This window comes from Salminus brasiliensis, chromosome 19 (genome assembly GCF_030463535.1).
Source record: "Salminus brasiliensis chromosome 19, fSalBra1.hap2, whole genome shotgun sequence".
NCBI lineage: Eukaryota > Metazoa > Chordata > Actinopteri > Characiformes > Bryconidae > Salminus > Salminus brasiliensis.
In genome coordinates, this window is record NC_132896.1 from 6,847,171 (window position 1) to 6,871,704 (window position 24,534).

The 24,534-nt window shown below is 41.4% G+C and overlaps 2 protein-coding genes across 3 annotated transcripts; both read left to right on the forward strand.

Annotated features, from left to right (window-relative positions):
* The first annotated feature begins 385 nt into the window (after nt 1-385).
* cav2 (caveolin 2) lies at nt 386-5,878 on the forward strand. Of its 2 annotated transcripts, none has more exons than XM_072664051.1 (3): nt 386-597; nt 1,652-1,839; nt 4,352-5,878. In XM_072664051.1, exons 1-3 carry the CDS (start codon nt 442-444, stop codon nt 4,500-4,502), a joined length of 495 nt encoding a protein of 164 aa, XP_072520152.1. In that variant the 5' UTR covers nt 386-441; the 3' UTR covers nt 4,503-5,878. The 2 variants fall into 2 exon arrangements, with proteins under 2 accessions (XP_072520152.1, XP_072520153.1); XM_072664052.1 differs by lacking the exon at nt 386-597 and adding an exon at nt 619-1,061.
* A 3,064-nt stretch (nt 5,879-8,942) lies between these two features.
* On the forward strand, nt 8,943-16,479 carry cav1 (caveolin 1). The gene is made up of 3 exons (XM_072663654.1): nt 8,943-9,046; nt 9,948-10,115; nt 14,684-16,479. Exons 1-3 carry the CDS (start codon nt 9,014-9,016, stop codon nt 15,023-15,025), a joined length of 543 nt encoding a protein of 180 aa, XP_072519755.1. The 5' UTR covers nt 8,943-9,013; the 3' UTR covers nt 15,026-16,479.
* The last annotated feature ends 8,055 nt before the right edge of the window (nt 16,480-24,534 follow it).

Consider the following 24,534-nt stretch of genomic DNA (forward strand, 5'->3'; position numbering starts at 1 on the left):
CTTATGTTGCATAATTGATCAATGTGCATAAATTGAATCTGGCTGTTTGTCTGTCAGATTGTCTATGGGCCAGTATAAACGCTCCAAAATCCATTGGACTCATTCTACTAACCCTGTTTTGAGTGTATAAATAAATAAATGTCATAGAGATCAAAGTGATCACCAATCAATATTAAACCTGATTGATTTTATTTTTGTCCCTGCTGGAAAGTGATGGCATCCCCTTGCTCTCTCCTCAAACAGAGCCCTGGGTGTCCCACTCTGATGTGTACCTGATATTATTAGCACATGGACGGAGGCACTGACCGCTTCTTGCCTATGAGGCTGTGAGGGGGGGTGGGCGTGGCCATTGGGCGGGCCGTTGCCATGGCCATGGGCGTGGAGGGACTGTCCGCGTGCACGGCGTAGAACTCTTTGCGCGCTCTGCCCTGGAAAGTGAAAATGGGGCTCGAAAAAGAAAAGGCAGAAACGAGCGTTATAATGGACGAGGACCTGTTCAACAGGTCGATTGAACCCATCCTCTCAAAGAAAGAGAAGCTGTACACAACGGACCCGGTCCGGGACCGGGACCCTCGGGACATTAACGCTCATTTGAAGGTAAGGCACCTTCTAGTCCAAAGTGCCATGAACTGAACCTGATGTTATTACGCATTAAGTGTTAAGGTGGGACGCAGTGCTAAATATCACCACTGTTGAAAGTTGCATGCTGGCACAGCCATTGTTTTGTTGGTGCGAGTGTTCAGACTTTGCTTTGCTTTATTTTCGGTTTTAAAACACTCTGCTTTGTCTGAAGTTGAATGATTTAAAGCACATTAGATACAAATATTAAGCTATAAACTCTCACAGACACGGGTTTAGTCCGTTAAGTGTTTTTTATATATATAATACACAAATTATAATAATTTCAAGTACCTGCTTCTAGTATGGGTCTCTCTCTTGTTTTTAACCACCTGTATTCCGTCGAGCCCCACTTCCTGCGCCACGATTGGCTAAAAGTTCCGAACTGCTTCCGTAGAAGCCAATCATCGCGAAGGAGGCGGGGTTTGTCACAATTTTATTGGGTAAAATGTGCTAGTTTCATCTTTCACGCTTTCTTTTTTCTATTTTATTAAATATATGTAAATGCAAAATAATAATAACACCCACAAACCCATATCGAGAGTATAAGGTGATTTGATAATATAAAAAAAATAACTAATTAGTTGAGCTTGTTATATTAGCTAAGCTAATTAGCTATGCATGCTAATTATATAATGACAGATCTTTAGTAGTAGCCTGTATTATGGTAGTGGATTACTTAAGTACCTGTATTACCATTATACATTATATTACACCCTGGGGGATTGGGCAGCTTAGCAGATGTGGGCTCAATTAATCCAATAATAAATGCATCAATTAATAAATGTAAAAATATATATATTTTTAAATAGTTAAAAATGTAATAGTAATTTCAGGATATGAATAAATTCCGACATGCAGTATTTCTTTGCATTTCCTATTAAAAATAAAATCGTCATTTTGCCATCATGTTCTTTGCAATCCAGGCTAAGACTGTAATTGGAATAGTTCATTACATACGTAGTGCAGTTGTTCCCGAAGCCGGAACCCTTACATTACACGATGTCTGACTTTCGTCTGTTCATCTCTACAGGTTGAATTTGAAGACATCATTGCAGAGCCGAGCTCTACTCACAGCTTTGACTCAGTGTGGATATGGAGCCATGCTGTTTTTGAGCTGCTCAAATATGTCCTCTACCGGCTCCTCACCACGCTCCTCGCCATCCCCATGGCCTTCGTGGCTGGAATAGTCTTCGGCCTCCTCAGCTGTGTACATATTTGGTACGAAAAGGCTTCTTGTTGGTTAAAGATTTTTGGCTTTGGGGCACATTTTCCGCAGACCCATTTGCAGCATATTTGCTTTGGCTGGTAGCCGCATAGATAAGGACTGGCACTGGACAGAAGGAAAAAACAAAGAGAAAAACATTGGAAAATAGGAAAGCAGAGGAAAAACACAATCACATTTCATGTGCTACGTCATTGTTTCTCTATGTATATATATATAAATATACCATGAAATTAATTAGGCAATTACCTTATCTGAGTTTTCCATCAGGTTTCCACATTTAGCTCTTTTTTACAGTGGCTGTGGATGTAAGCATACACCAGGAAACAAGGTGCTTATGTTTTAGTGTGCAGTTGCACAAAATGTGTGTCCAAAAGTGAAACACTTTGTACAGGGTGCTGGAATGCAGGGTTCTGCTAACAGTGGAAAAAAGCTTCACACAGCTCCTGCCAGATTGCTAGCATTCTAGTCAAGTTCTTGACTTCACAACCTCTTCACATTTACACACAAAAAAACACTCGTGCAGTTCTGCAGGAGTTTTGGATTACCAGTTGCCACTGTGTATAGTGTACAGACAAGCCTATGCAAATATTCTGAACCTATAGGACCCAGCAGCCAAGCAATAAAACATATTTTGAGCTTTTAATGGTTGTTGTCTGATGTGATCTGGTCTGCTCATATAGCCCCCACACAAAACAAATAGGGTTGGTATAAGGTAGTGGTTTGGTAAACCTCCAGACTCTACATTCACCTACTTCTGTAACTTGATTTAATTGTAAGTCACTCTGATTAAGAACGTCTGCCGAAAGCCATCAGTATGAAATATATTAGTTAAGCTTTAAAGCACGTCTGTCAGCATTCTCCATTCACGCTCCATCCCTGCAGCAACTTTACTACAATCCGCCATCCGCCAATCGAGAGAGTTGGCACCAAAAGGCATCAGACTGTACAGGAAACACCTGCTGTGAAGGCTTAATGCTGCAAACCCGAGCTAATGTTTGTTAAACACCACTGATGCACTAATCTTGATGCACTGGACCAGAGAGATGAGAATAGCTCTGGAGATGAACTGAACCTCAGCAGTAATTTTATGGCTCATATGAAGTAAAGCATTGGGATAGCGATTACATGGACCCTTGAGGCCAGTATTGTCGTAGCTTGCAAGCCAGGTGGCTTTTATCGCTCAGCATGGCCAAGAACCACTTCTTTCGACAGGAGAGGGCTGATTTACTGACGGGCAGCACAAACAGCCGTAGATGTGTTGCTGTGCGGAGAATGTAGCTGCTTTTAGCTTGGCAAACCAGTTAGTTTCCTGTCAGACTGATTAAAAGCAGCGCTAGGAAGTGCATAGATACGGAAATGTGTGTTCGGATGGTTCTGTTAAAATGCTGAACTTCTGGGTTTGAGAAAGTCTGTAATGTAAGTAGGAAAGCTATATATAGGTGGGGAGCTATTTGCACGTTACCAGAGTTTCGATGTTCTGATGTGTTATCAGGCAGTACATTCCCAGGCACAATGTGAATTCGGGCAGCCAAGATGGCATTGGTCCATATGTATTGTTTACATGATAGCCATATAAATGTAAATGAATTGTAGATACAATTGCATGAGGTGACTGGTGAGTTTTATGACTGTATGAGTTGATTAGGACCATCCCAGTACATCATTGGTATGCAACTAATGGTGTGGGATAGTGTGGCAGAGTCAAGCATGGCAAAGTAGAATACTATATATATATATATATATATATACATACATATATATATATATATATATATATAGTCCCTGAAGAGAAGTATTGGCAATAGAATAGGACTCTCTGGAGCATATTACATGAACTTGTTGGCATCATGCCTAATACCAGGCATGTCCTAGAGGGGTATAAAGCCCCCCAGCATTGAGCTGTGGAGCAGTGGAACTGTGTTGTGTTCTCTGGAATGATGGCGCTCCATCTAATGCGTTTGGGATGAGTTGGGTAGTTGGAGATGAGATGGTGTGGTAATCATCCAGGCTCTTGTCACAGAGTGCAATCAAATCCATTGCAAAGTGCAATGCTCCAAAATCTAGTAGAAAGCCTTCCTCCAGGACAGTAGAAACAGTTACTCCAACAAAAACAGGATAAACTCTTTTTTAATAATCTTTATTTTGGAAAAAACAATGAATGGACAGGTGTCCCAATACATTTGTCTTTTAAGTATATATACCATAAAGGGCTCCACTATTTTTATAAGTCAAATATAGGAGTTATAGACACAGATAAGTATTTTTAAACGGCTCATAAAAAGTTACTTTTATAGTACAAAATAGTCTTCAAAATAAATGCCAAGAAGAAAAAGAGTCCTCAAATTGATGTCGAAACGTTTCTGTCCAGTGGCCGCAAAAAAATCACTGATGACGCAACTATAGGGACACAAGAAAATGCCCAAAAGCCTGACTAATGTAATTAAGGTGCAACAGTGTATGATTACCCTGTGATGAACTCAATGTGTTTCTCTCTGGTGTTTGCAGGATAGTGATGCCTCTGGTGCACAGCTGCATGATGGCCCTGCCCTCCATCCAGGTGGTCTGGGCCAGCCTAATGGACATGTTCGTGGGGCCCTTCTTCCACAGCATCGGCAAGAGCCTGTCCTCCATTAACGTCAAGACTGTGCAAAACTGAAACACTTTTAAGGAATACTCCAGCACTTCGGGCCTAATCTCTGTGTACCACAACCAATGTAGCATACGGTCGAATACCATGGACAATAGGTTCTCTGTAGCCTACTTTGAGCCAAAACACACTTCCCATAGAAATCAATGGCAATCAATGCTTTGGGGGCTTTGAGACAGTGGGTCTTTTTTTTACTAAGTACAGGGAAACACATCAGTGTATGGTCAGTGCTAACCGACCGTATGTTACATTTAAAAAGACTGAAGTATTCCTTCAACACTTCAACACAACACTTTCAGACCAATTCCTCTAACTGCACAGATGTTCTGTATGACATGCTTTCTTCTAAATGAGTGCCTGAGCTTGGATGGGACCCCTAGACCTAGATCAACTTCACTCCATGTGCCTTGAAATCAACTGTCCACAGTTTGTTTTTGGTCTGGGATAGAGGATATGCAGTGGCTTACTAGTGGGATGACTGCATGTCATGTCTGGAACAATAGGAAGGGTTTAAAATGCAAGAAAAAAAAAAGTGAGATTTTTATTTCCATGCTCTGTCTACTCCATCATTCTTCACCCTAAACTTGTGACTCCTGTTTGATAATATCAGTAGTAAAAAAAAAAAAACGTGTTTATTTAATATATATGTGTGTGTATAATTAAACTTTTATACTGTATATGAGAGCTTACATGTGAATGTACCGATTGAGGCCATATTGTCTGTTCATAACAGAGTGTGTAGTAGTACATAGATGCTGAGGTGCAGCTTATTGCATTCTTTTGCAGGCTTACTTTTGGCCCGACAAGAAATGATGCTACTGCATAACAAGAAGCAAACTCGTGAAAAGCAAAGCTACGTCCCGTTGGAGAGTAGCTGGTTTATATTTTCTGCTTAAATTAATATTTATGCTTTTAATTAACACTACGAGAATATAGAGTGATTTGCTATTGTATTTTTGAGATATTTTGTGTATATGCTGTGCTGTGCTTTGCTGTACTGTCCGAGCCTTTAGGCGTAGGGCTGAATGACAAATTGCTCTGCACACAACGTTAACATTCCATTAAAACATCAAGGATCATTATGGATTTTAGAGAGTAATATATTCCTGCACGGTTTTTGAGACCGCTTGCCTTGCAAAGCTGCATTTGAAGTGCTGCCTACTCTTTTTTTTTTAAGTCGCCTCTCAGAGAAAATGGAAGGGTTGTTTGTGCAGTGGAACATGAGGCGTTCAGGTGTTTCTTTTTTCTTCCTCCTCCCTACTGAGTGATGTAATGTAGCAAAAATCCTGAGCGCAACCGAGCTCATTAAGAGAAAACCTAAGAAAGATCAGGGCCAAAAAGCCTCTCTGTTACATTGCCAAATAAAGGATCGTTTTTTGAAGTGATACTCTTGTTTGTCGTCTCTTGCTCTGGTATCTGTGACTGATGGGAAAGTGGGGAATAAGGGCAACCATAAATCACACCAGTCTTCATTTCGCTGTGGGCACCATACCTCTCAGTTATCTGTTGAGGAACGGGACATGGCGAGAGCTGTTGCTGTTGGCCTAAGGGGAGTTAGCATTTTGCACAAAGTGGAATGTTCCATGTAGACGCCGCAGAACCTGCCCGGGGTTTGCTGCGTACTGGTGTACGCTGGGTCTTACGCAACAAAGAGCTGTATTCACACTTATTGCAGAGAGTACATTGATGAAGATGGATTACTGCCTGCTCGGTCAGCGGGTGAATCATTTTTTGTTCTCATAAAAATTTCTCTACATAAAAAACATACTTTTTTATGGGGCTCACATCACGGCACACTGAATTTGACACTCTTTTCAATGCATAGCGTTCACTCCCAGGCATATATAGAATAAATGGTTTTTGTGATCACAAAAAACACTGACTTTACCTTTATCCACCTTTTCAGTCTATGGCAGTTTAGCCTCGCCCATTCAGGCTGAAGTTATAGAGATTATTTCAGCCTGGGCTGGTCTTAGAAAGAGGTAGACCCCAGGTCAGCCAGAGGTCATCTACATGTATCCGTCTGAATGGCACAGTAATTTAAAAAAGCTTATTTCATTTTAGTGATGAATAATGGTTGAAAAATGGTAAAGTAAAAATGAACATGTCCATTTTTGGTGGATAAACCCAGCCAAGCTGCAGGAAATTGTAAGGACATTGTGGGATACAGGCCCTTTGGATGATTTCAGCTTGCACCGCTGATAAAGCAGCACTAACATCTGTACTATATCCTAAGGAGGAGTGGTAGTGAACACAGCACTCGTTCATTTGAGTCTCATTTACACTCTCCATAGTTAAGCAGCACTCATGTGTGCACTGAGTAAACTCATCAATGGAAATTTTACTATCTTTCTCTCCTTGATACTGGCTCTCACAGTAATGATTGTTGAGAACAAGTCCGCACACACACACACATACACACACTCATCTGAACAAAAGGCCTGTCTTTTTGCATGCCTTTGCATACTGGCTCACTAAAGCCCCAGTGAACAAATCATGTCAGTCTCTCGTTGGGGTGTGTCTCCAAGAAAAAAAAGGAGGAAAGGAAGGCGAATCTAATAATAAAAACAACAGAATGAAAGCTTCTCACTGTACACTCTAAATAATAAAGGTGCTACAAGAGGGTTTTTTGAGCAATGCCACAGAAGAACCACTGTAGGTTCCATAACCATATTCCATCTTCTCCAGCATCACTTGTAGCACCTCTACTTTTAGGAGTGTAGATGCTCATCCCACTTTTAAGTTACGTTAACAGCTGCTGGATTGATCAGAATTCTCCTTAAGCTTAAACTTGACCATGACCAAAACTCAAACCTTTATATCATAACCCATAACCTAATTATTTGACTTGTAACAATAGTGGAACTCTATGTACAGCCATTCTAAACTGTCTCTAAATATATATATATAAACAAGGCTTTTTCTTCCTCATGAATTCATCCATATGTTTTTTTAGCATTTAGAACCATTGCCTTTCTGGTACTACCTTTGAAGAACCCCCTCAACCCTTACGCTGTCGAAAATCGGCTGTTTCAACAGATTGTAAACATTGTTAATAGCTTGTTAATAATTGGTACATATGTAGGTACTCTACACACTTTCAGAATTAAAGGTACTTTCCTAGAAATAACAATATCGGGGATGCAATGTGGGAAGGGGGAAAGTTCTACGATTATAAGGGGCCCTAAAAATGTATTGAGTGAATATTTTGTCAGAGTTGTGGGGCCCAGCGTAATATCTTTGCATGGGGCTCAAAAATCCCTAGCAGCACCCCTGACCTCAAGGTACAAACTGTGCCCTCTACAGTGCAACACTGCACACTTAGCAAAACGGCTGCTATCTAGTACCAAACAAAGGGTTCTCTGACTGACACTCAGGTTGAAAAGTGTCTTAAGGTACAACAAAAACAAAAGAAACAACACAAACGTGGTCTTTTAAGTATCTTACGACAGGGCTCAAACTCGAAAATGATCTGTCATGAGAATTTCTAATTATGGTAGGCAACAATTATGCTCCCTAGCTGAAGGTACTGAAGGTACAATCTTGAGGGCACCAACCCACTCACAGTGTTTGTACCTAAAACCGTACAGCTTAGTAGCTTTTACTGAGAGAACATGGAGCTATCCAAACAAATTAGGACCAGAGGGTTCCTTACATCAATGATCCCAATGTAGAGCGTCCCTTTCAAAACGGGTCCTTCAGCTCTTTTAGGACGGGGCTCGAAAATGTGAAAGGACCTGTTATGAGGATTTCTAAATATAACTATAGCAAGCAACAATTATGATACCTAACTACAGGTACTAAAGGCCTGTCCTGGGGGTACCAACCCACACTTACAGTGCTCATACCTATGGAGCATGGAGCTATCAAAATACAAGGAGACTAAAACTCTGTAAAAACCTAGATTGAAACCTAGTTGAAGATATCCTCAACGATCCTCACCGACTGTGAGTGTTTCAGCCTGAGCTAAACTTTGGAGAGTTTGCGGAGAGCAACCAACTTCACATTGACCTTCAGGCTAAAGTGAGGTCTTTCGTGTGAGGGGCTCCTTCAACATCTACAGAGACCAATTATGCCCCTCTTTGGGGAAAAATCACGTCAGTATCTCCACTGCTACCCCTGCTTGAGTGGCAGGCTAATGGCGGGTTAGGGTTTCACTCATCACAGTGCACACTTGTCCAACACAGGTGACGGAGAGACACGGGTGTAGTGCTGTGAGCAGCTCGGTGGAGACCAGGAGGCCAGGAGCCAGGAGGATTTAGCAGCTCTGGGCAGGGTGTACTGCTGTACTGCTGTACTGCTGTGCTGCTGTAATGGAGTTGGGCTAAATTGAGGCAGATTAGGGTTTTGTTAGTGCTAGTGTTGGAGCTCCTGTAGGTGTGTGTGTGTGTGCGTGTGTGTGTGTGTGCGTGTGTGTGTGAGAGAGAGGACTCCCAGTCCCAACGCCTCCCACAGCGCTTCCTCTGGAAAGTCATTGTGCTTCGACACACACACACACATCTGACTGCACTTCAGACAGCATGACTGGAGGACTGAAGGACGGGGAAACCGAGGTGAGTGAGGGCTGCCATGCTCCTTTCTCTCAGCCATAACAGCACCCTAACTCACTACAACTGATAATCGTATATTACTAATAATTCATTAATAAATATTTTTTTGAAGGTCTAACCTCTTTGAGGAAGCTGTTTTAGGTGATCTGAACAGATTTGGAATTGGAAAGTGATTATTATTTTTTTTCTTGTTGTTTTTTTAATTTTTCAAGAGGTGTTTTTGCCTCCTCTGTCCACCTTAGTCCAACTTGCTTTTGCGCAAAGTAAAATCCCAACGTTTATCTCTCGTGTCTTACCGAAATATCCCCCACCTCCCCTGAATAATGCCCCTAATGCACTGCTACGTATTCGCCCCCCTCTCTGTCCACCACTGGCACGTTCTCGCGCGCTGTGTTCCAGTTTCTCGTGCGTTATCTATTTGGCTGCTGTTGAACAGCTCGATTTCTCTCTCTTGCTCGTCTGGGTGAAACTTTTCTGCAGTCTGTGCAGCTCTGCTCTTCTAGCATGGCCATTTTTGCTTATTTTGCTTATTATTTTTGCTTATTGCAGTACTTAGCATTTATTAAAAAATAATAATTATAATAATAAGCCGTGCACCTACATAGTGCACCTTCACGCGCCTTCAAAGCTTACTAGCAAATTAGCTCCACAGTCAGTGCACGACTTTTAGGCTAGTCCACACTGTATCTGCACGCAGAGCTGACTGTAGATGCTACTAACGCGCTGAGAGTGCTTGCTGAGGACCCCTGGTGGCCGGACGTGGGCCTCTGCTTAGAGAGGGGTGTGGTGCTCCGCTTCTGTCCATTTAAAACCATCCCATGCCAGGGGTAACGTGCTGAGTCGCTCCTTGCTCTCCCCCCTTCTCATTTGGAAACTTTTCTCCATTTTGTTGTTGTTCTCGCAGGAGTACATTCACTCGCCGTTCATCAGGAAGCAGGGGAACATTTACAAACCCAACAACAAAAGCATGGACAACGACAGTATCAACGAGAAGACCATGCAGGACGTCCACACCAAGGAGATAGACCTGGTCAACCGGGATCCAAAGCACTTGAACGACCACGTAGTGAAGGTAGGTCGTTTCTTTTCTGATTTAATTCTGTTATAAAAACACACACGCCTATAAAAGCACGTGCATGTGGCAGCTTTGATGGCTGTCACTTTTATTTTTGACACCATTGAAGTTTTGTATTCATAATTATGATCATAAAGTCCCAGAGGCTTGCTTAGAGGGAGCATTGGGAAGTTTAACATTCCTATTTTGGGGGTTTTCTCATTTCTTAAGTAGAAAAAAGTTTACTGTATAAAAATAGTGCTTTGAATTGGCATGATTTAAATGTCTCAACTGGTTGCAAATAATTTAGTTTTTTAAATAAAGACCTGTCAACTGCAATTAAGGTGCCGTTCTGTTTTCGCACCATGTTTTTATTAATGTGCAACCCCTCGACCCTCTTAAATCGTGCAAATTCTAAGCAGATTTCCATTCCGTGCCCCTTTTTCAGTGTAATTAACAAATCAGCAATTTGCAGCTTCAGTTGGCTGTGCCACCCGGAGCTGTAGCTGTGGTGCGAAATGTTTTCGAGCCATGCCACAAGCCTGTGAAAGCAGCTTGCGGGGCACAAGCCTGACCTAACACCCCTCGTGACCCAGTGCCCACCACAGCATGAGCTCCGTCTTGCCTTTCTGTGCGCTGCTCTGACCGACCCCCCCTGTCCGGTGATGAGCTGTCAGAACTTCAGCTCCGCATTGGAACAGAGGAAATATTTCAAGCTTCCTGTTTTCGCGCAAAGTTTTTGCTCCCAACATTGTTGACAGAAATTTTCCAGGGCGTGGAGGCGCTCTGAGAGTGGGTCCGGCTGAGTTCGGCTGTATTGGATGTTGAAAATGCTGGTTTAACCTTTGCTGCGGTCGCTTTGATAAGTGTACATTTCTGCAAGTGCATTCAAAGTGTCTGATTGCTGTCGCTAAGGAGTGGCTGGATGTTTCCAGGGATGATCTGTGACTTGAGAATAGGAGTAAAAAGCTCCCGTTAAATCAGGGATGCCCCCTTGTCCTCCTTTCCCTCTCGCGCCCAGTCTCTTGCTCTTGCATGATTCTGACTCACTCTCTCCACAGACGACCTCCTTAGAACAGAATGGCTCTTATGATTTGTCCACTGATTGAATTCACAAGGCGCATTAGACACGCAAGCGATTTTCCCCAGTTCTGGATTGGACTGAATGGAGGCTGAGAGACATGTGCGCATTATCTTGTGGTCTTGCGTATGGGAAGAGAGCAGGGAATTCCCATCTACATTTCCACCATCATATTACACACACACACACACACACTCACACGTACACACATAGGGTGTTCCTCTGGCCAGGCATCTGGCCCTTATTCCAGTGGTGGTGGAGTTGAATCCGCTATCCACATCAGAGCTCCACCGCTGCTGAAAGCCATGAGCAGCTTTCCCTTGGAATAGAACATTTTCCCCTCGTAAAAGAGCATTCTTTTAATAGCACACTGGAGCAGGATTCCTCCAGAGACTCCAGCAAGTGTAGAATCTGCAGTCTACAGGCTCGGGCGCTCATCTGGCCTTCTGCATTTACTGCAGTTAGAGATGGCATATGGGCATCGCTGGTATCGGATTGGCATTCTGTATCAAATCTAACCTGAAATCACACACAGTTACACTGTAGTTAGCTGTGTGCCTCTTATTGTGGGGTAGCAGTGTGTGAGTCTTAATGTTTGAGTCCCAGGTTACCTGAAGTGCTTCAGGTAAAAATGGCTCATTTTAAAGTGTGTATAAATTCCAAATCCAGTTTTAATCTACATACATTTTCAATTTAATTTTTTTTCCAGCAAAATCCATTTTGTGCCGATAAATATCACTTTTGCTGCTCCAAACCTGGCTAGAGAGCCCCCTCGTGGTTGAAAATTCAGTTCAGCTGTATCTGTAACTCGTAAAACTGTAAAACGCCTCAATTGACAATAATATTTCCCACTATTACAGAGTGGTGGGCAGCGACCTACAGAATATTGATGCTCCCACCGGTCTCCATAGGAAGTAGAAAAGCCCCTGACTGGCTGCTTTCTACACTGCCTGCATCTCACTAAGCTCCGCCTCCACACGCTGCTTATTATTGACCCCCTTAATATGCATTTTTATAAGAACCATTGATGGAGTGTTCACCCCTCTATAATAAAAAAAAACCTCACTGGGACTGCATGGAACATGCGTTGTATTTTATGATTATTACTAAATAATAATTCTTTATATGAATAAATCTTTAAAGAATTTAAAAGCATAATCATATCAGGTAAAGTATCGGCCAACATTCACAATTTTAATATCAGTATCGGTATCAGCAAAGTAAGAGTAGTATCGTGCCACAGTCACCACAGGCACACTATGATTAAATTTACTTGATTTACTTCTACATAAATAAAATGACATCAGCACAATTTTGGAATCTTTCAGATTTAATACATTTTATTAATTAATATATTTTGCATGGAATCCAATGCACTCTTTTTTCAGCCTTCACTTTATAGACACCCTGTTTCCAACAGTCAGATAATGAATGTGTTTTGAATCACACCTCTCAAACTTTTCGAAGCTTGAGTCATGCTCTGGAATAGCATTACAGCCTCTAGGCTTGGCTACACCGGTGTCAGCCTTGACCAAGAAAAAGACATTTTGTGTAATTTGTTGATTATAATAACTATAAAAGTGTAACTATAATGATGATCAGTTTGGAACCGAACACTGGACCCAATCATCGTCCTCCTGTAAACCCCGGAATGAAATAGCCGTCATTTATTGTAGTTACGCAGTTTCGTTTGAGCCTCAAAGTTCGTAAGTAATGGAAACTATGCATCCAGCCAGTCGGGATATACTGCAGAGAAATGAATGGGGGGGAGAAACAAGACGTTTATATATGGCCATGAACCCAGATTGTTTTCATCTGCTGTACCGAGTCAGTCTAGCCACAGTGGTTTCACATGATTGGGTGTTGTCATCTTTCATTTTGTGTGCTTTCAATTCATTTATACTCGCAGCATTCTGAGGGCCAGTTTTCCAAACACCAGTGGGGCCTAGTTCAGATCCACAAAGGCTTTCTGTGGTGAATCCCTATTACTAGTGAACTGTGGTCTCCAGAAAAGGTTCTGGAAAGTCTGGAAAGATACCACAGAGCTTTACATCTTCATGTTGAATATTGAACTATGTAAGCTAAGTCTAACAGCATGTGTTTTGATTGCTTGGAGCAGTGATTCCCAACCCTGGTCCCAGAGAACCCCCTTCCCTGCACATTCCCAACAGAAAGTCTAGTCCAGCTAAGCAGCTCATTAACCATCCCGTCTTGATCTGAAGGTGGTGTGTTAGTGCTGAAAATCACTAAAATGTGCAAGACCGGGGGTCTCTTTATTACCAGGGTTGCGAACCACTGACTTACAGTATTGCTATGTGATCTGTGAGTGTTGTCTCAGGCTCCCGAAACACAGTTAAGGGAACTGAAGGATGAAATAGTAGTGTGTGCTTTTTCCTTTGGTTACATGTAGCACCACAGTTTTCATCAGAGCATGTGTGGAAGCAGGTGCACAGGAACATGGGACGGCCTGTGAGGTGCACCCAGTCTGGGAGGATTTACAGCTCACCTCTCGAACTTGGCTGGCTATTACTGGATCGTACTCAGAGACCTTCTCTAAATGTTAGTTCTTGATGTCAGGCACATGTTGAACTTGCATGTGATTTATGAAGTGCAGTGCAAGGGAGATAGTGCCCCGTGCATGAGTCAGGATGTAATATCACTGGAGGCCGCTGCATCGTGTAAGGGAGCTGTCTCTAAGGAATGTGGAGCAGACATGGGCGGTATGCTGGAAATATCCACTAACAGGGTGTGGAACTGATACAGGGGTGATTCTTTTCCAAACCACAAACTTCTCAGATGGTCAGATGTTTGTAACTGCAGTGTTTTATTTACTTTTGTATTCAGTTATAATGTTATGTAATACACTATATAGACAAAAGTATTGGGACACCTGTTCATTTGTTGTTTCATCCAAAATCAGGAGTATTTAAAAAAAAAGAATAAATACCCCTGAGTTTATCCTGCTTTTGTTGGAGAAGGCCCTCTACTACTAGATTTTGGAGCATTGCTGTGAGGATTTGATTGCATACAGTCACAAGCTGTTAGTGAGGTCAGAATGTAGGATGATCACTACCACCTCACCTCATCCTTAATTCTCTAACTCATGCCAGAAGTATTGGATGGAGCACCAGCCATCATTCCAGAGAGCACAGTCCCACTGCTCCACAGCTCAATGCCCTTCGAGCCCATGCCTGGCATTAGGCGTGGTGCCAGTAGGTTTACATTTATCTGCTCTAGAGAGTGCTTTTTTGTGTGTGCATTTGCACATCTGTGTCAGTAGCGGGTGCAACGACATAGCTGAATGCACATGTGTGGACATTAGAAGGGGTGAAAAGGGGTTTGATATCGGTATTAGTATTGGAAAAGAAAAAACTGAAATCGTGCCATCTTAAAATGCTGTGCCTAAGATTAGTCTCAGTTAGAAAACAGCGATTAGCTGCCTCAGTGGTTAGCTGCCTCAGTGTGCCTCAATGTGCCCTTAACCCATGCCTTCATCTCCCCTCAGGTGGACTTTGAGGACGTGATTGCTGAGCCTGCGGGCACCTACAGCTTCGATGGTGTGTGGAAGGCCAGCTACACCACCTTCACGGTCACCAAGTACTGGTTCTACCGGCTCCTGACGGCACTGGTGGGCATCCCACTGGCTCTGATCTGGGGCATATTCTTCGCCATCCTCTCCTTCCTGCACATCTGGGCCGTGGTGCCGTGCCTGAAGAGCTACCTGATCGAGATCCACTGCGTGAGCCAGGTCTACTCCATCTGCGTGCACACGTTCTGCGACCCGCTCTTCGAAGCCGTCGGGAAATGCTTCAGCAGCGTGCGCATCAGCACCACCAAGGTGGTGTAGGAGCGGAGAAAGTGAAGGAGGAAACGGGCGAGGGTGGGGCGGGGGCTGGACGGAAACTCAGAAGGAGGGGAATAAAGAGTGACCTTCATGTTGAAGCGGTTCACCAGAGGAGAGTAGAGACAGAGTTTGCTTTTGGGGGGGGTGTGGGGGTGGGGGTGGGGGCATTCACCACGTGTTTCTATGGTGCCTTACAGTTAGCGGTCACCCCTCTCTGCCCAATGTCTTGCTCTCCCTCCAGCTTGAGTCTGTCCACCAGGGCAAAGGATCTATGAAATGTTAGTGGGGTTATTCATCTGTTATATGTTGTTGTTGTTGTTTTTTTTCATTCATTTGTTAGCGTTTGTCACTAAACGAGCACCAAAGCAGCCTGTCTAGTGCTTTATTCGGCTTGCTGGAGCAAGGCTGTGAATCTGTTGGCTCTCTTGTTTTTTTGTCCCTCTTCCTTCATTCGTGCTTTCGTTCATTTATCCAATACTAGAGTCTAAACCTTTTGCTTATGTGGAGTGTCGACTTCAGTTACGTCCCTAAATTTTAGACAAAAGTCATTTTGTGTTCTTTTTTATTTTGTTATAAACTGATAAAGTGGGCGTGTTCCTGCTGATTTCAAGACTGCCCATGACACTGCATGCTGCCATTGTTGTACCACGGTCCAAACACGAGGCTAAAAAAAGGGCTGACCTCAGTGAACCTGCCGAAAACTTTTGTCAACTCAGCATAAGCGAACAAAAGAAACTGTACCTGGCTTTGGGTCACACGCAACTCTTTAACCAGTCGACGTGAAACAGCTTTTTTACGTGGTAAAACACTCCCACAACGAAACTACCCGAAACGTCCGCTTGGACCCCTCGGCCGCTTCTTAGCTTGACCACACTCGTGCTAAAGACCAACTGAGGCCTTTTTCAGCATCGGTGAAGACTGAGCTTTAGCATAAATGCACAGTAACACCAAAGCCTTTTTCTCTAGGCTCTCTAAAGATGAAGTACGTTGCCTCGTTGTCTGTCTCGTTGTCATTGGTAACATTTTACAAAGCAGCTGAGGTGCATTGTGACATCATTTGTTTGTTTGTTTATGTGTATACGTTTGTGCCAAAGGCTGAATCAAGTGCCTGGAAAGAAAAAAAAACAAAAAAAAACCTGACGTAGATTTTGCTTCTTTATTCTTTCACTGTCGGACTCACACACTGGCAAAGACTGGCAACAAACTGAAGTCTCGGACCCTAGAGACTGCTGCAAACAGGGGTGCCTTTATTTGATACTGTCATCAAGCTCACTTCAGCTCAGTCATCTTTCTGTCTAGCCTGCTGTCTGGGAGGATGGTAAAGCGATACGTGCTTGAATGAGCCTCTCGGCATGAAGGAGGCTCTATTTGTTGTTGTTGTTTTTTTTTTACATGAATTCTTCTTCTCTGCTTTTACTGTACACATCACGCCGTGCACATTAAACTACGAAAAGAAATCGTGTCTGTATTTTATTGTCTCTTAAGTCTGTGTGGTTCAGTAAAGTGAAGCTTTAAGGGTGTGCAATCTATTATAGTAGCTGCAGTATGCATTTATGCAGTATTTTATAATATTCAGGCTTTATTTGGGGTGAGAAATGCTTAAATGCCTATTCACCACCCTGTTATGCTGCCTCAGAATGAGACGTGCTGATTTTCCTTTCGTGATACACTAATGAATGATTTAGCTCTAATTTGAGTGGCTGGTTTACAGTCAGGAAATTTGGCGGCTTACACACTATATGTCCAAATGATTATGGACACCCCAATAGAATAGACCTATTGGCACCATGGCTAATGCCAGGCATGAACTAGAGGGCTTATAAAGCTTCCCTTGAGCATTGCGCTGTGGAGCAGTGGGACTGCACCGCTCTCTGGAATGATGGATGGTGCTCCAACCAGTACTTTTGCGGTGACTCTAGAAGTTGGGGATGAGGTGGGGTGGTAATCATCCAACATCCTTTTGTGGGGAACAGTGCATGCACATTACTGTACATTGTCACCATCAACTATAAGCATTTGTCTTTCTAGTAGTTCAGCTTTTCTGAGTGTGTGTATAAAGGAAGGCCTCAGTGTGGTGGTGTATTCTCTCAGGCTTGTGGTTTAGTCCTTTAAGCCATGCCAGCTCAGATGGCTTCATAAACATCAGCTCGACAGTGTTTAAAGAGTGGACAGGTTAATAGAAATAAACAGCTGAACTCAGGCTCTTTTAAACACACTCCTCGCTCATTAGCCCACTGTTTATTCATTCTCTAAATTCCAAAAACTGTTGCCTGGACAGCACTGTACCTTGGGTCAGCAGTGTACCACCGTAAGACTTCCAAAAAGCTTATTTATGAAGCTCAGAAACACGTCACTTTAGAGTGACTCTATTACAGAGAACCCCATCGAACTCTTTAAATACACCAGTTAGCCATAACATTAGTACCACTGCCAGGTGAAGTGAAAAACATTGACTACCATCTACAGTGGTGTCTGTCAAGGGCTGGAGATATTAGGCAGCGAGTGAATAGTCAGTTCTTGAAGGTGATGATGTGTTGAGAGCAGGAGAATTGAGCAAGCTTAAGAATCTGAGCCACTCTGAGAAGGGCCAAACTGTGATGGCTAGACAACTGGGTCAGAACATCTCCAAAACATCAGGCAGGTTGTGTGGGGTGTTCCCAGTAAGCAGTGGTCAAACACATACCATAAGTAGTCCAAGAAATGACAACCAGTGAACCCGTGACAGGGTCATGGGCACCTAAGGCTCATGATCTGTTGTGGTGGCACAAGGGGGACCTACTCAATAATATGCATTGGTGCTAATGTTATGGCTGATCAGTGTATGCCGGTGTATTATATCTGCTCAATGTGATCAGTGACATGTTAAGTGTTGGTGTTTGCGTTGTGTTGTCTAATGGCTCCCCCTGCTGGTAGTTCATAACATTACGGACATTCAGCCTGTCATTGACAGTGACTCATTTTCCAAAAAGAATATGCCTGCCTAAAACTGTTGATCTCTGACCAATAAGAACTGTGTTATATCTGTCAATGTAGTGATAAGAGATAGCAAACAAATCTTCAGTAGGTTCTGGTTTAACAAATCTTCAGTGGTTTCTAGTTTAATGAATCTTCAGTAGGTTCTGGTTTAACAAATCTTCAGTGGTTTCTAGTTTAATGAATCTTCAGTAGGTTCTGCTTTAACAAATCTTCAGTATTTTCTGGTTTAATTCATCTTCAGTAGGTTCTGGTTTAATTAATCTTCAGTAGGTTCTGGCTTAACAAATCTTCAGTAGGTTCTGGTTTAATGAATCTTCAGTAGGTTCTGGTTTAACAAATCTTCAGTATTTTCTGGTTTAATTCATCTTCAGTAGGTTCTGGTTTAATTAATCTTCAGTAGGTTCTGGCTTAACAAATCTTCAGTAGGTTCTGGTTTAACAAATCTTCAGTAGTTTCTAGTTTAATGAATCTTCAGTAGGTTCTGGTTTAATTAATCTTCAGTAGGTTCTGGTTTAACAAATCTTCAGTAGTTTCTGGTTTAATGAATCTTCAGTAGTTTCTTGTTTAATGAATGTTCAGTAGGTTCTGGCTTAACAAATCTTCAGTAGGTTCTGGTTTAACAAATCTTCAGTAGTTTCTGGTTTAATGAATCTTCAGTAGGTTCTGGTTTAACAAATCTTCAGTAGTTTCTGGTTTAATGAATCTTTAGTAGTTTCTTGTTTAATGAATGTTCAGTAGGTTCTGGCTTAACAAATCTTCAGTAGTTTCTGGTTTAATTAATCTTCAGTAGGTTCTGGTTTAATGAATCTTCAGTAGGTTCTGGTTTAATTAATCTTCAGTAGGTTCTAGCTTAACAAATCTTCAGTAGTTTCTGGTTTAACAAATCTTCAGTAGTTTCTGGTTTAATTAATCTTCAGTAGTTTCTGGTTTAATTCATGTTCAATAGTTTCTGTTTTAACAAATCTTCAGTAGTTTCTGGTTTAATTCATCTTCAGTAGGTTCTGGTTTAATTCATCTTCAGTAGGTTCTGGTTTAATTCATCTTTAGTAGTTTCTGGTTTAATGAATGTTGAGTAGGTTTTGGTTTAATTAATCTTTAGTAGGTTCTGGTTTAATTCATCTTCAGTATTTTCTGGTTTAATGAATCTTCAGTAGTTTCTGGTTTAATGAATATTCAGTAGATTCTGGTTTAATGAATCATTAGTAGGTTCTGGTTTAATGAATCTTCAGTAGATTCTGGTTTAATTAATCTTCAGTAGGTTCTGGTTTAATGAATCTTTAGTAGGTTCTGGTTTAATGAATATTGAGTAGGTTTTGGTTTAATTAATCTTTAGTAGGTCCTGGTTTAACGAATCTTCAATAGGTTCTGGTTTAATTAATCTTTAGTAGGTCCTGGTTTAACGAATCTTCAATAGGTTCTGGTTTAATGAATCTTTAGAAGGTTCTGGTTTAATGAATGTTCAGTAGGTTCTGGTTTAACGAATCTTTAGTAGGTTCTGGTTTAATGAATCTTCAGTAGTTTCTGGTTTAACAAATCTTCAGTAGATTCTGGTTTAACGAATCTTCAGTAGTTTCTGGTTTAACGAATCTTCAGTAGTTTCTGGTTTAACAAATCTTCAGTAGTTTCTGGTTTAATTAATCTTCAGTAGGTTCTGGTTTAATGAATCTTCAGTAGGTTCTGGTTTAATTAATCTTCAGTAGGTTCTGGTTTAATGAATCTTCAGTAGGTTCTGGTTTAATTAATCTTCAGTAGGTTCTGGCTTAACAAATCTTCAGTAGTTTCTGGTTTAACAAATCTTCAGTAGGTTCTGGTTTAATTCATCTTCAGTATTTTCTGGTTTAATGAATCTTCAGTAGTTTCTGGTTTAATGAATCTTCAGTAGATTCTGGTTTAATGAATCTTTAGTAGGTTCTGGTTTAATGAATCTTCAGTAGATTCTGGTTTAATTAATCTTCAGTAGGTTCTGGTTTAATGAATATATAGTAGGTTTTGGTTTAATTAATCTTTAGTAGGTTCTGGTTTAATGAATCTTCAGTAGGTTCTGGTTTAACAAATCTTCAGTAGGTTTTGGTTTAATTAATCTTTAGAAGGTTCTGGTTTAATGAATGTTCAGTAGGTTCTGGTTTAACGAATCTTTAGTAGGTTCTGGTTTCATGAATCTTCAGTAGTTTCTGGTTTAATGAATCTTCAGTAGGTTCTGGTTTAACAAATCTTCAGTAGTTTCTGGTTTAACGAATCTTCAGTAGGTTCTGGTTTAACAAATCTTCAGTAGCTTCTGGTTTAATGAATCTTCAGTAGGTTCTGGTTTAACAAATCTTCAGTAGTTTCTGGTTTAATGAATCTTTAGTAGGTTCTGGTTTAATGAATGTTGAGTAGGTTTTGGTTTAATGAATCTTCAGTAGTTTCTGGTTTAACGAATCTATAGTAGTTTCTGGTTTAACAAATCTTCAGTAGGTTCTGGTTTAATGAATCTTAAGTAGTTTCTGGTTTAACAAATCTTCAGTAGGTTCTGGTTTAATGAATCTTCAGTAGGTTCTGGTTTAACAAATCTTCAGTAGGTTTTGGTTTAATTAATCTTTAGTAGGTTCTGGTTTAATGAATATTTAGTAGGTCCTGGTTTAATGAATCTTCAATAGGTTCTTGTTTAATGAATCTTCAGTAGGTTCTGGTTTAATGAATCTTCAGTAGGTTCTGGTTTAACGAATCTTTAACTAATCAAATACAGAGCATGGTGATTTGCTGATTGTTGAGGAAAGACTTGCCTTTACTAGCTGCTGATTAAAGCAGGCCCAGGGGCATCACAACATCTGTTTGCCCTTTCATATCAATTGTGAAATGAGGTGAGCTGGTGTGTAGTTTGACTTGGACAAGAGAGAGTATAGAAGCATGCAGTTTATCACTTGTTGATGTCAGAGTAGCAGATGCTTCCTCTCACTGCACACAGATGAATATGAAGGGAATTAAGTTTCATATTTTGCAAAGACAAGAGGTCTAAAACTGGCCCTGGAAAAGTGGTGCACATCACAGGTCATCACAGGTGGTGTTTGTGATGAGACGACAGTGTTTCAGACAGAGCTGAGAGCCACCTGTTCTGGTTTGCTGTGTTTCTCAGCCAGGTGTTCGGTTCTGCCCGCTAGATATACTGAATCACTCTCACCAGAGAGACGCAGTACAAAAACAACACGTTAGCAATGACCCCCGTCATCCTCAGCTGGCAGGAAAACGAACAGGAAATACCTTTGAAATGCACATTTGCTCTGTAGTGCGCTGCCCATTGTAGTGGCACATGAGTGTATGTGCTCTGGTTTCTGTCTAGACAAATGAACCAACCAATAATAGAAAAGCATGGATTTCTGACGCATTCGGCACATTGTGCTGTTTTCCTTCTTTATACAGAGGTCAAGGTTTAAGATACATTTATTGTCCATAACATTAAAACCACCTGCCTAATACTGCGTAGGTCCCTTTCATGCCACTAAAACAGCTCCGACCTGTCAAGACATGGACTCCACAAAACCTCTGAAGGCATCATGTGGTTTCTGGCACCAATATGTAAGCAGCAGATACTTTTATTACACTCTAAGTATTACTAATCGGAAAATACATGCAAAGCAATGCAAACTTGCTGGGTTGTTCGTAAGTTACACCAGTGAGGAAAAAAGCCAGGAACCACCGGCGGTTCCACAGAGTTTAAAAGGTTAAGTTCTGTAAGTTGGCAAAATGGGGCCCTCTTTGTATCTACTCAATGAGCCTCGGCCACCCATGACACTGTCACTGGTTCACTGGTTGTCCTTCCTGGGACCACTCTCTTGGTAAGTACTGATCACTGCATACCGGGAACATCCCACAAGACCTGATGATGCCTGATGTTTTGAAGATGTTCTGACCCGGTCATCTAGCCATCACAATTAAGTCCTTGTCAAACTGGCTCAGAATCTCCCTCTTGCCCATTTTACCTGCTTCCAACACATCACCTTCAAGAACTGACCGTTCACTTGAGGCCTAATTTGTAGATCCCACCCCTTAACAGAAGCCAAGTGTAACCAGATAATCAATGTTAATCACTTAACTGGTTTTAATGTATAGGGCAATATAAATATCCCATTTGCGTATTTGTGTGTGTCACACTGGGTTGTGTCAGATATTTGTTGCCATGGTGAGCGACACTGTGAGGGGTTCAGTGCCTAAAAGCGTTCATAAACATTTAACAAGGCTAAAAAGCGTCTCCCTCTGAGAGAGGAAAACATGTCTCTTGGGCTGTATCAGCGTTAAACACACAGCCGTATTTCTTTCACATGAATAAATTAGAGGTCATCTGAATAAAGGGGCCATGACCTTTCATATCAGCGTCACCTTAATGGGGGATTCCACTGAATTTTTACAATTTCTGCATAATTAAGTCATTAAGATGTAAAAAAAAAAAAAAAAAGTCATTCAGAGTGGTTTGGTGTTAAAAGTTTTATTATAGAGAAACTTACTAACTAAGGTGTTTAACAGTGATGGTAAATGGAGCCAGGTGTCTCCATGTCTACAAGGAATTACACAAACATAGCAATCTTATTTTCTATCCAAAACCATCAGTAAACCAATACAAGTCTTTAATAGCCAACACACGCTGAGGAGTGGTCAAGACTTTGGGGACTATTTTAACTTAGGAGGCACAGTGGCAGTGGCGGCTCAGCGGTTAGAGTTCCAGGCTATTGATGACAGGGTTGTGGGTTCGATACCCAGGCTTGGCAAGCTGCCATGAGCAAGGTCTTTCAACAGCTCTGCTCCCTGGGTGCTGCCCACTGCTCTGGGTGTGAGTGTGCTCACTGCCCCTAGTTCACTAGTGTGTGTGTGTGTGTGTGTGTGTGTGTGTTCACTTCCACAGATGGATCAAATGCGGAGGACACATATCAGTGTACCTAGTACAAATACGTGCACCTTTATATTTTAGACCAAACACCAATCCCAGAACTTTCTGAATGTGAGGAAGTTCTTGGAGGAATGTAACTATTTGGGCGTCTCGTTCCTGACTGTTTCCATTTAATTTATTTAATTTTACAGAAACTTTTAAAGTGTATGTAATTCCCCCTAAATTTCGAGACTACAGATCCTTATTTTGACATTTGTGCAGTTCTATCTGAGTTCTAGAGCCGGATTTTGGTGAAACTGCCATAAAGAAAACCAGAAAACCTACCATAAATTAGGTCACCTGATCAGTTCGGAAAGAGTTTGACTGTTTGTGGTTATGTTTAGGTGTTTGGGTTTTGGGCTATGTCCACTTTCTAAAAGGAGCTTTAGTAGCTTTACTAGAACTGTTGTCTATGTGAAATATCTTATCAGCTTTAAAGCAATGCCGTTATAACAGTGTGTTCTGGATAAGCTGAGAAATCCTCAGTCTTTGATAAGCTTGTTCAGACAAAGAGCTTATTGAGTGACCCTCACTTAAAGTATTAGACCACCAAAATGTTTTCACACCTGGGTTATTATGAACCGAATTGTGTGTGTATATATATATATATATATAAATATATATATATATATATATATACATACACACTGAAATTTATTGCAAAATAAAAAAATCTGCATAGGAATTTAGGAATACTATAAATTATGACCAGTCTTGATGCACAGTCCTTGCATGTAAGCTGCCAATCTGAAGCAAAGGAAAGGACAACATTATTGATCCCAAAGTATGCAGCTAAATCACTGCTGTGCTGATGGAGAGTGGAGGCAAGTGAACCAGTAGGCTTGTAATGAGTCGACCATCAATCAAGGTTTACAGTAACAGAATGGTTTGGTCAGCAGTTAACCTACGGAGCACTGACCTGAAGGTGGTAAATTATAATTGAATAAGAAAGTCTGTTTGAGGAATGCTTTAACACTTTCATTTAAGAAGACTTGGTGTCTGGTCTATTTTGTGACAAGTCTATTTACATTAGAACAGTGAGTTCACACAAGCTGCAGTTTCATTCAGACCGAATCACTGAATCAGTCAATCACTTACAGTCATGGATAAATGTCTGAATAACCCTGGTCATCCTTTGTCTTTTTGAACATATTTAAATATCTGGATATTTGAGAGATGGATGTAATACAACGAAACACATTCAACTTTAAAAAATGATTTGTAAAAAGAAAACAAGAAAAAGTATTAAATGTTAGACACCCCCCCCCCCCCCCCCCCCTTCCACACACATTTATTACGGCTCAAAATGTCTAAAATCAGAATCAGGTGCAGAACATCAGCTGCAGATGATCTGAACATGGTTAGAGAGGATTCTGAAGGAGTCTGTATTATTTAAACCTCGAGACATTTAGTCTGATTTGCTCTTGATAGTTGAAGTGTAGGGGTGAAGACCACCATGGGCAGAGCCAAAGAGCTCGCTGAGGCCTTCAGAAAGAGGGTTGTAGATGCAGATGAGTCTGGGAAGGGCTTTAAAAAGATCTCAGAACAAGAAATCAGCCGCTGTTCCAGTTCCCCGCTTAATCATTTACAAGTGAAACAACTGCCAACAGGGCCAGATCAGGCCGTTCTAACAAGTTCA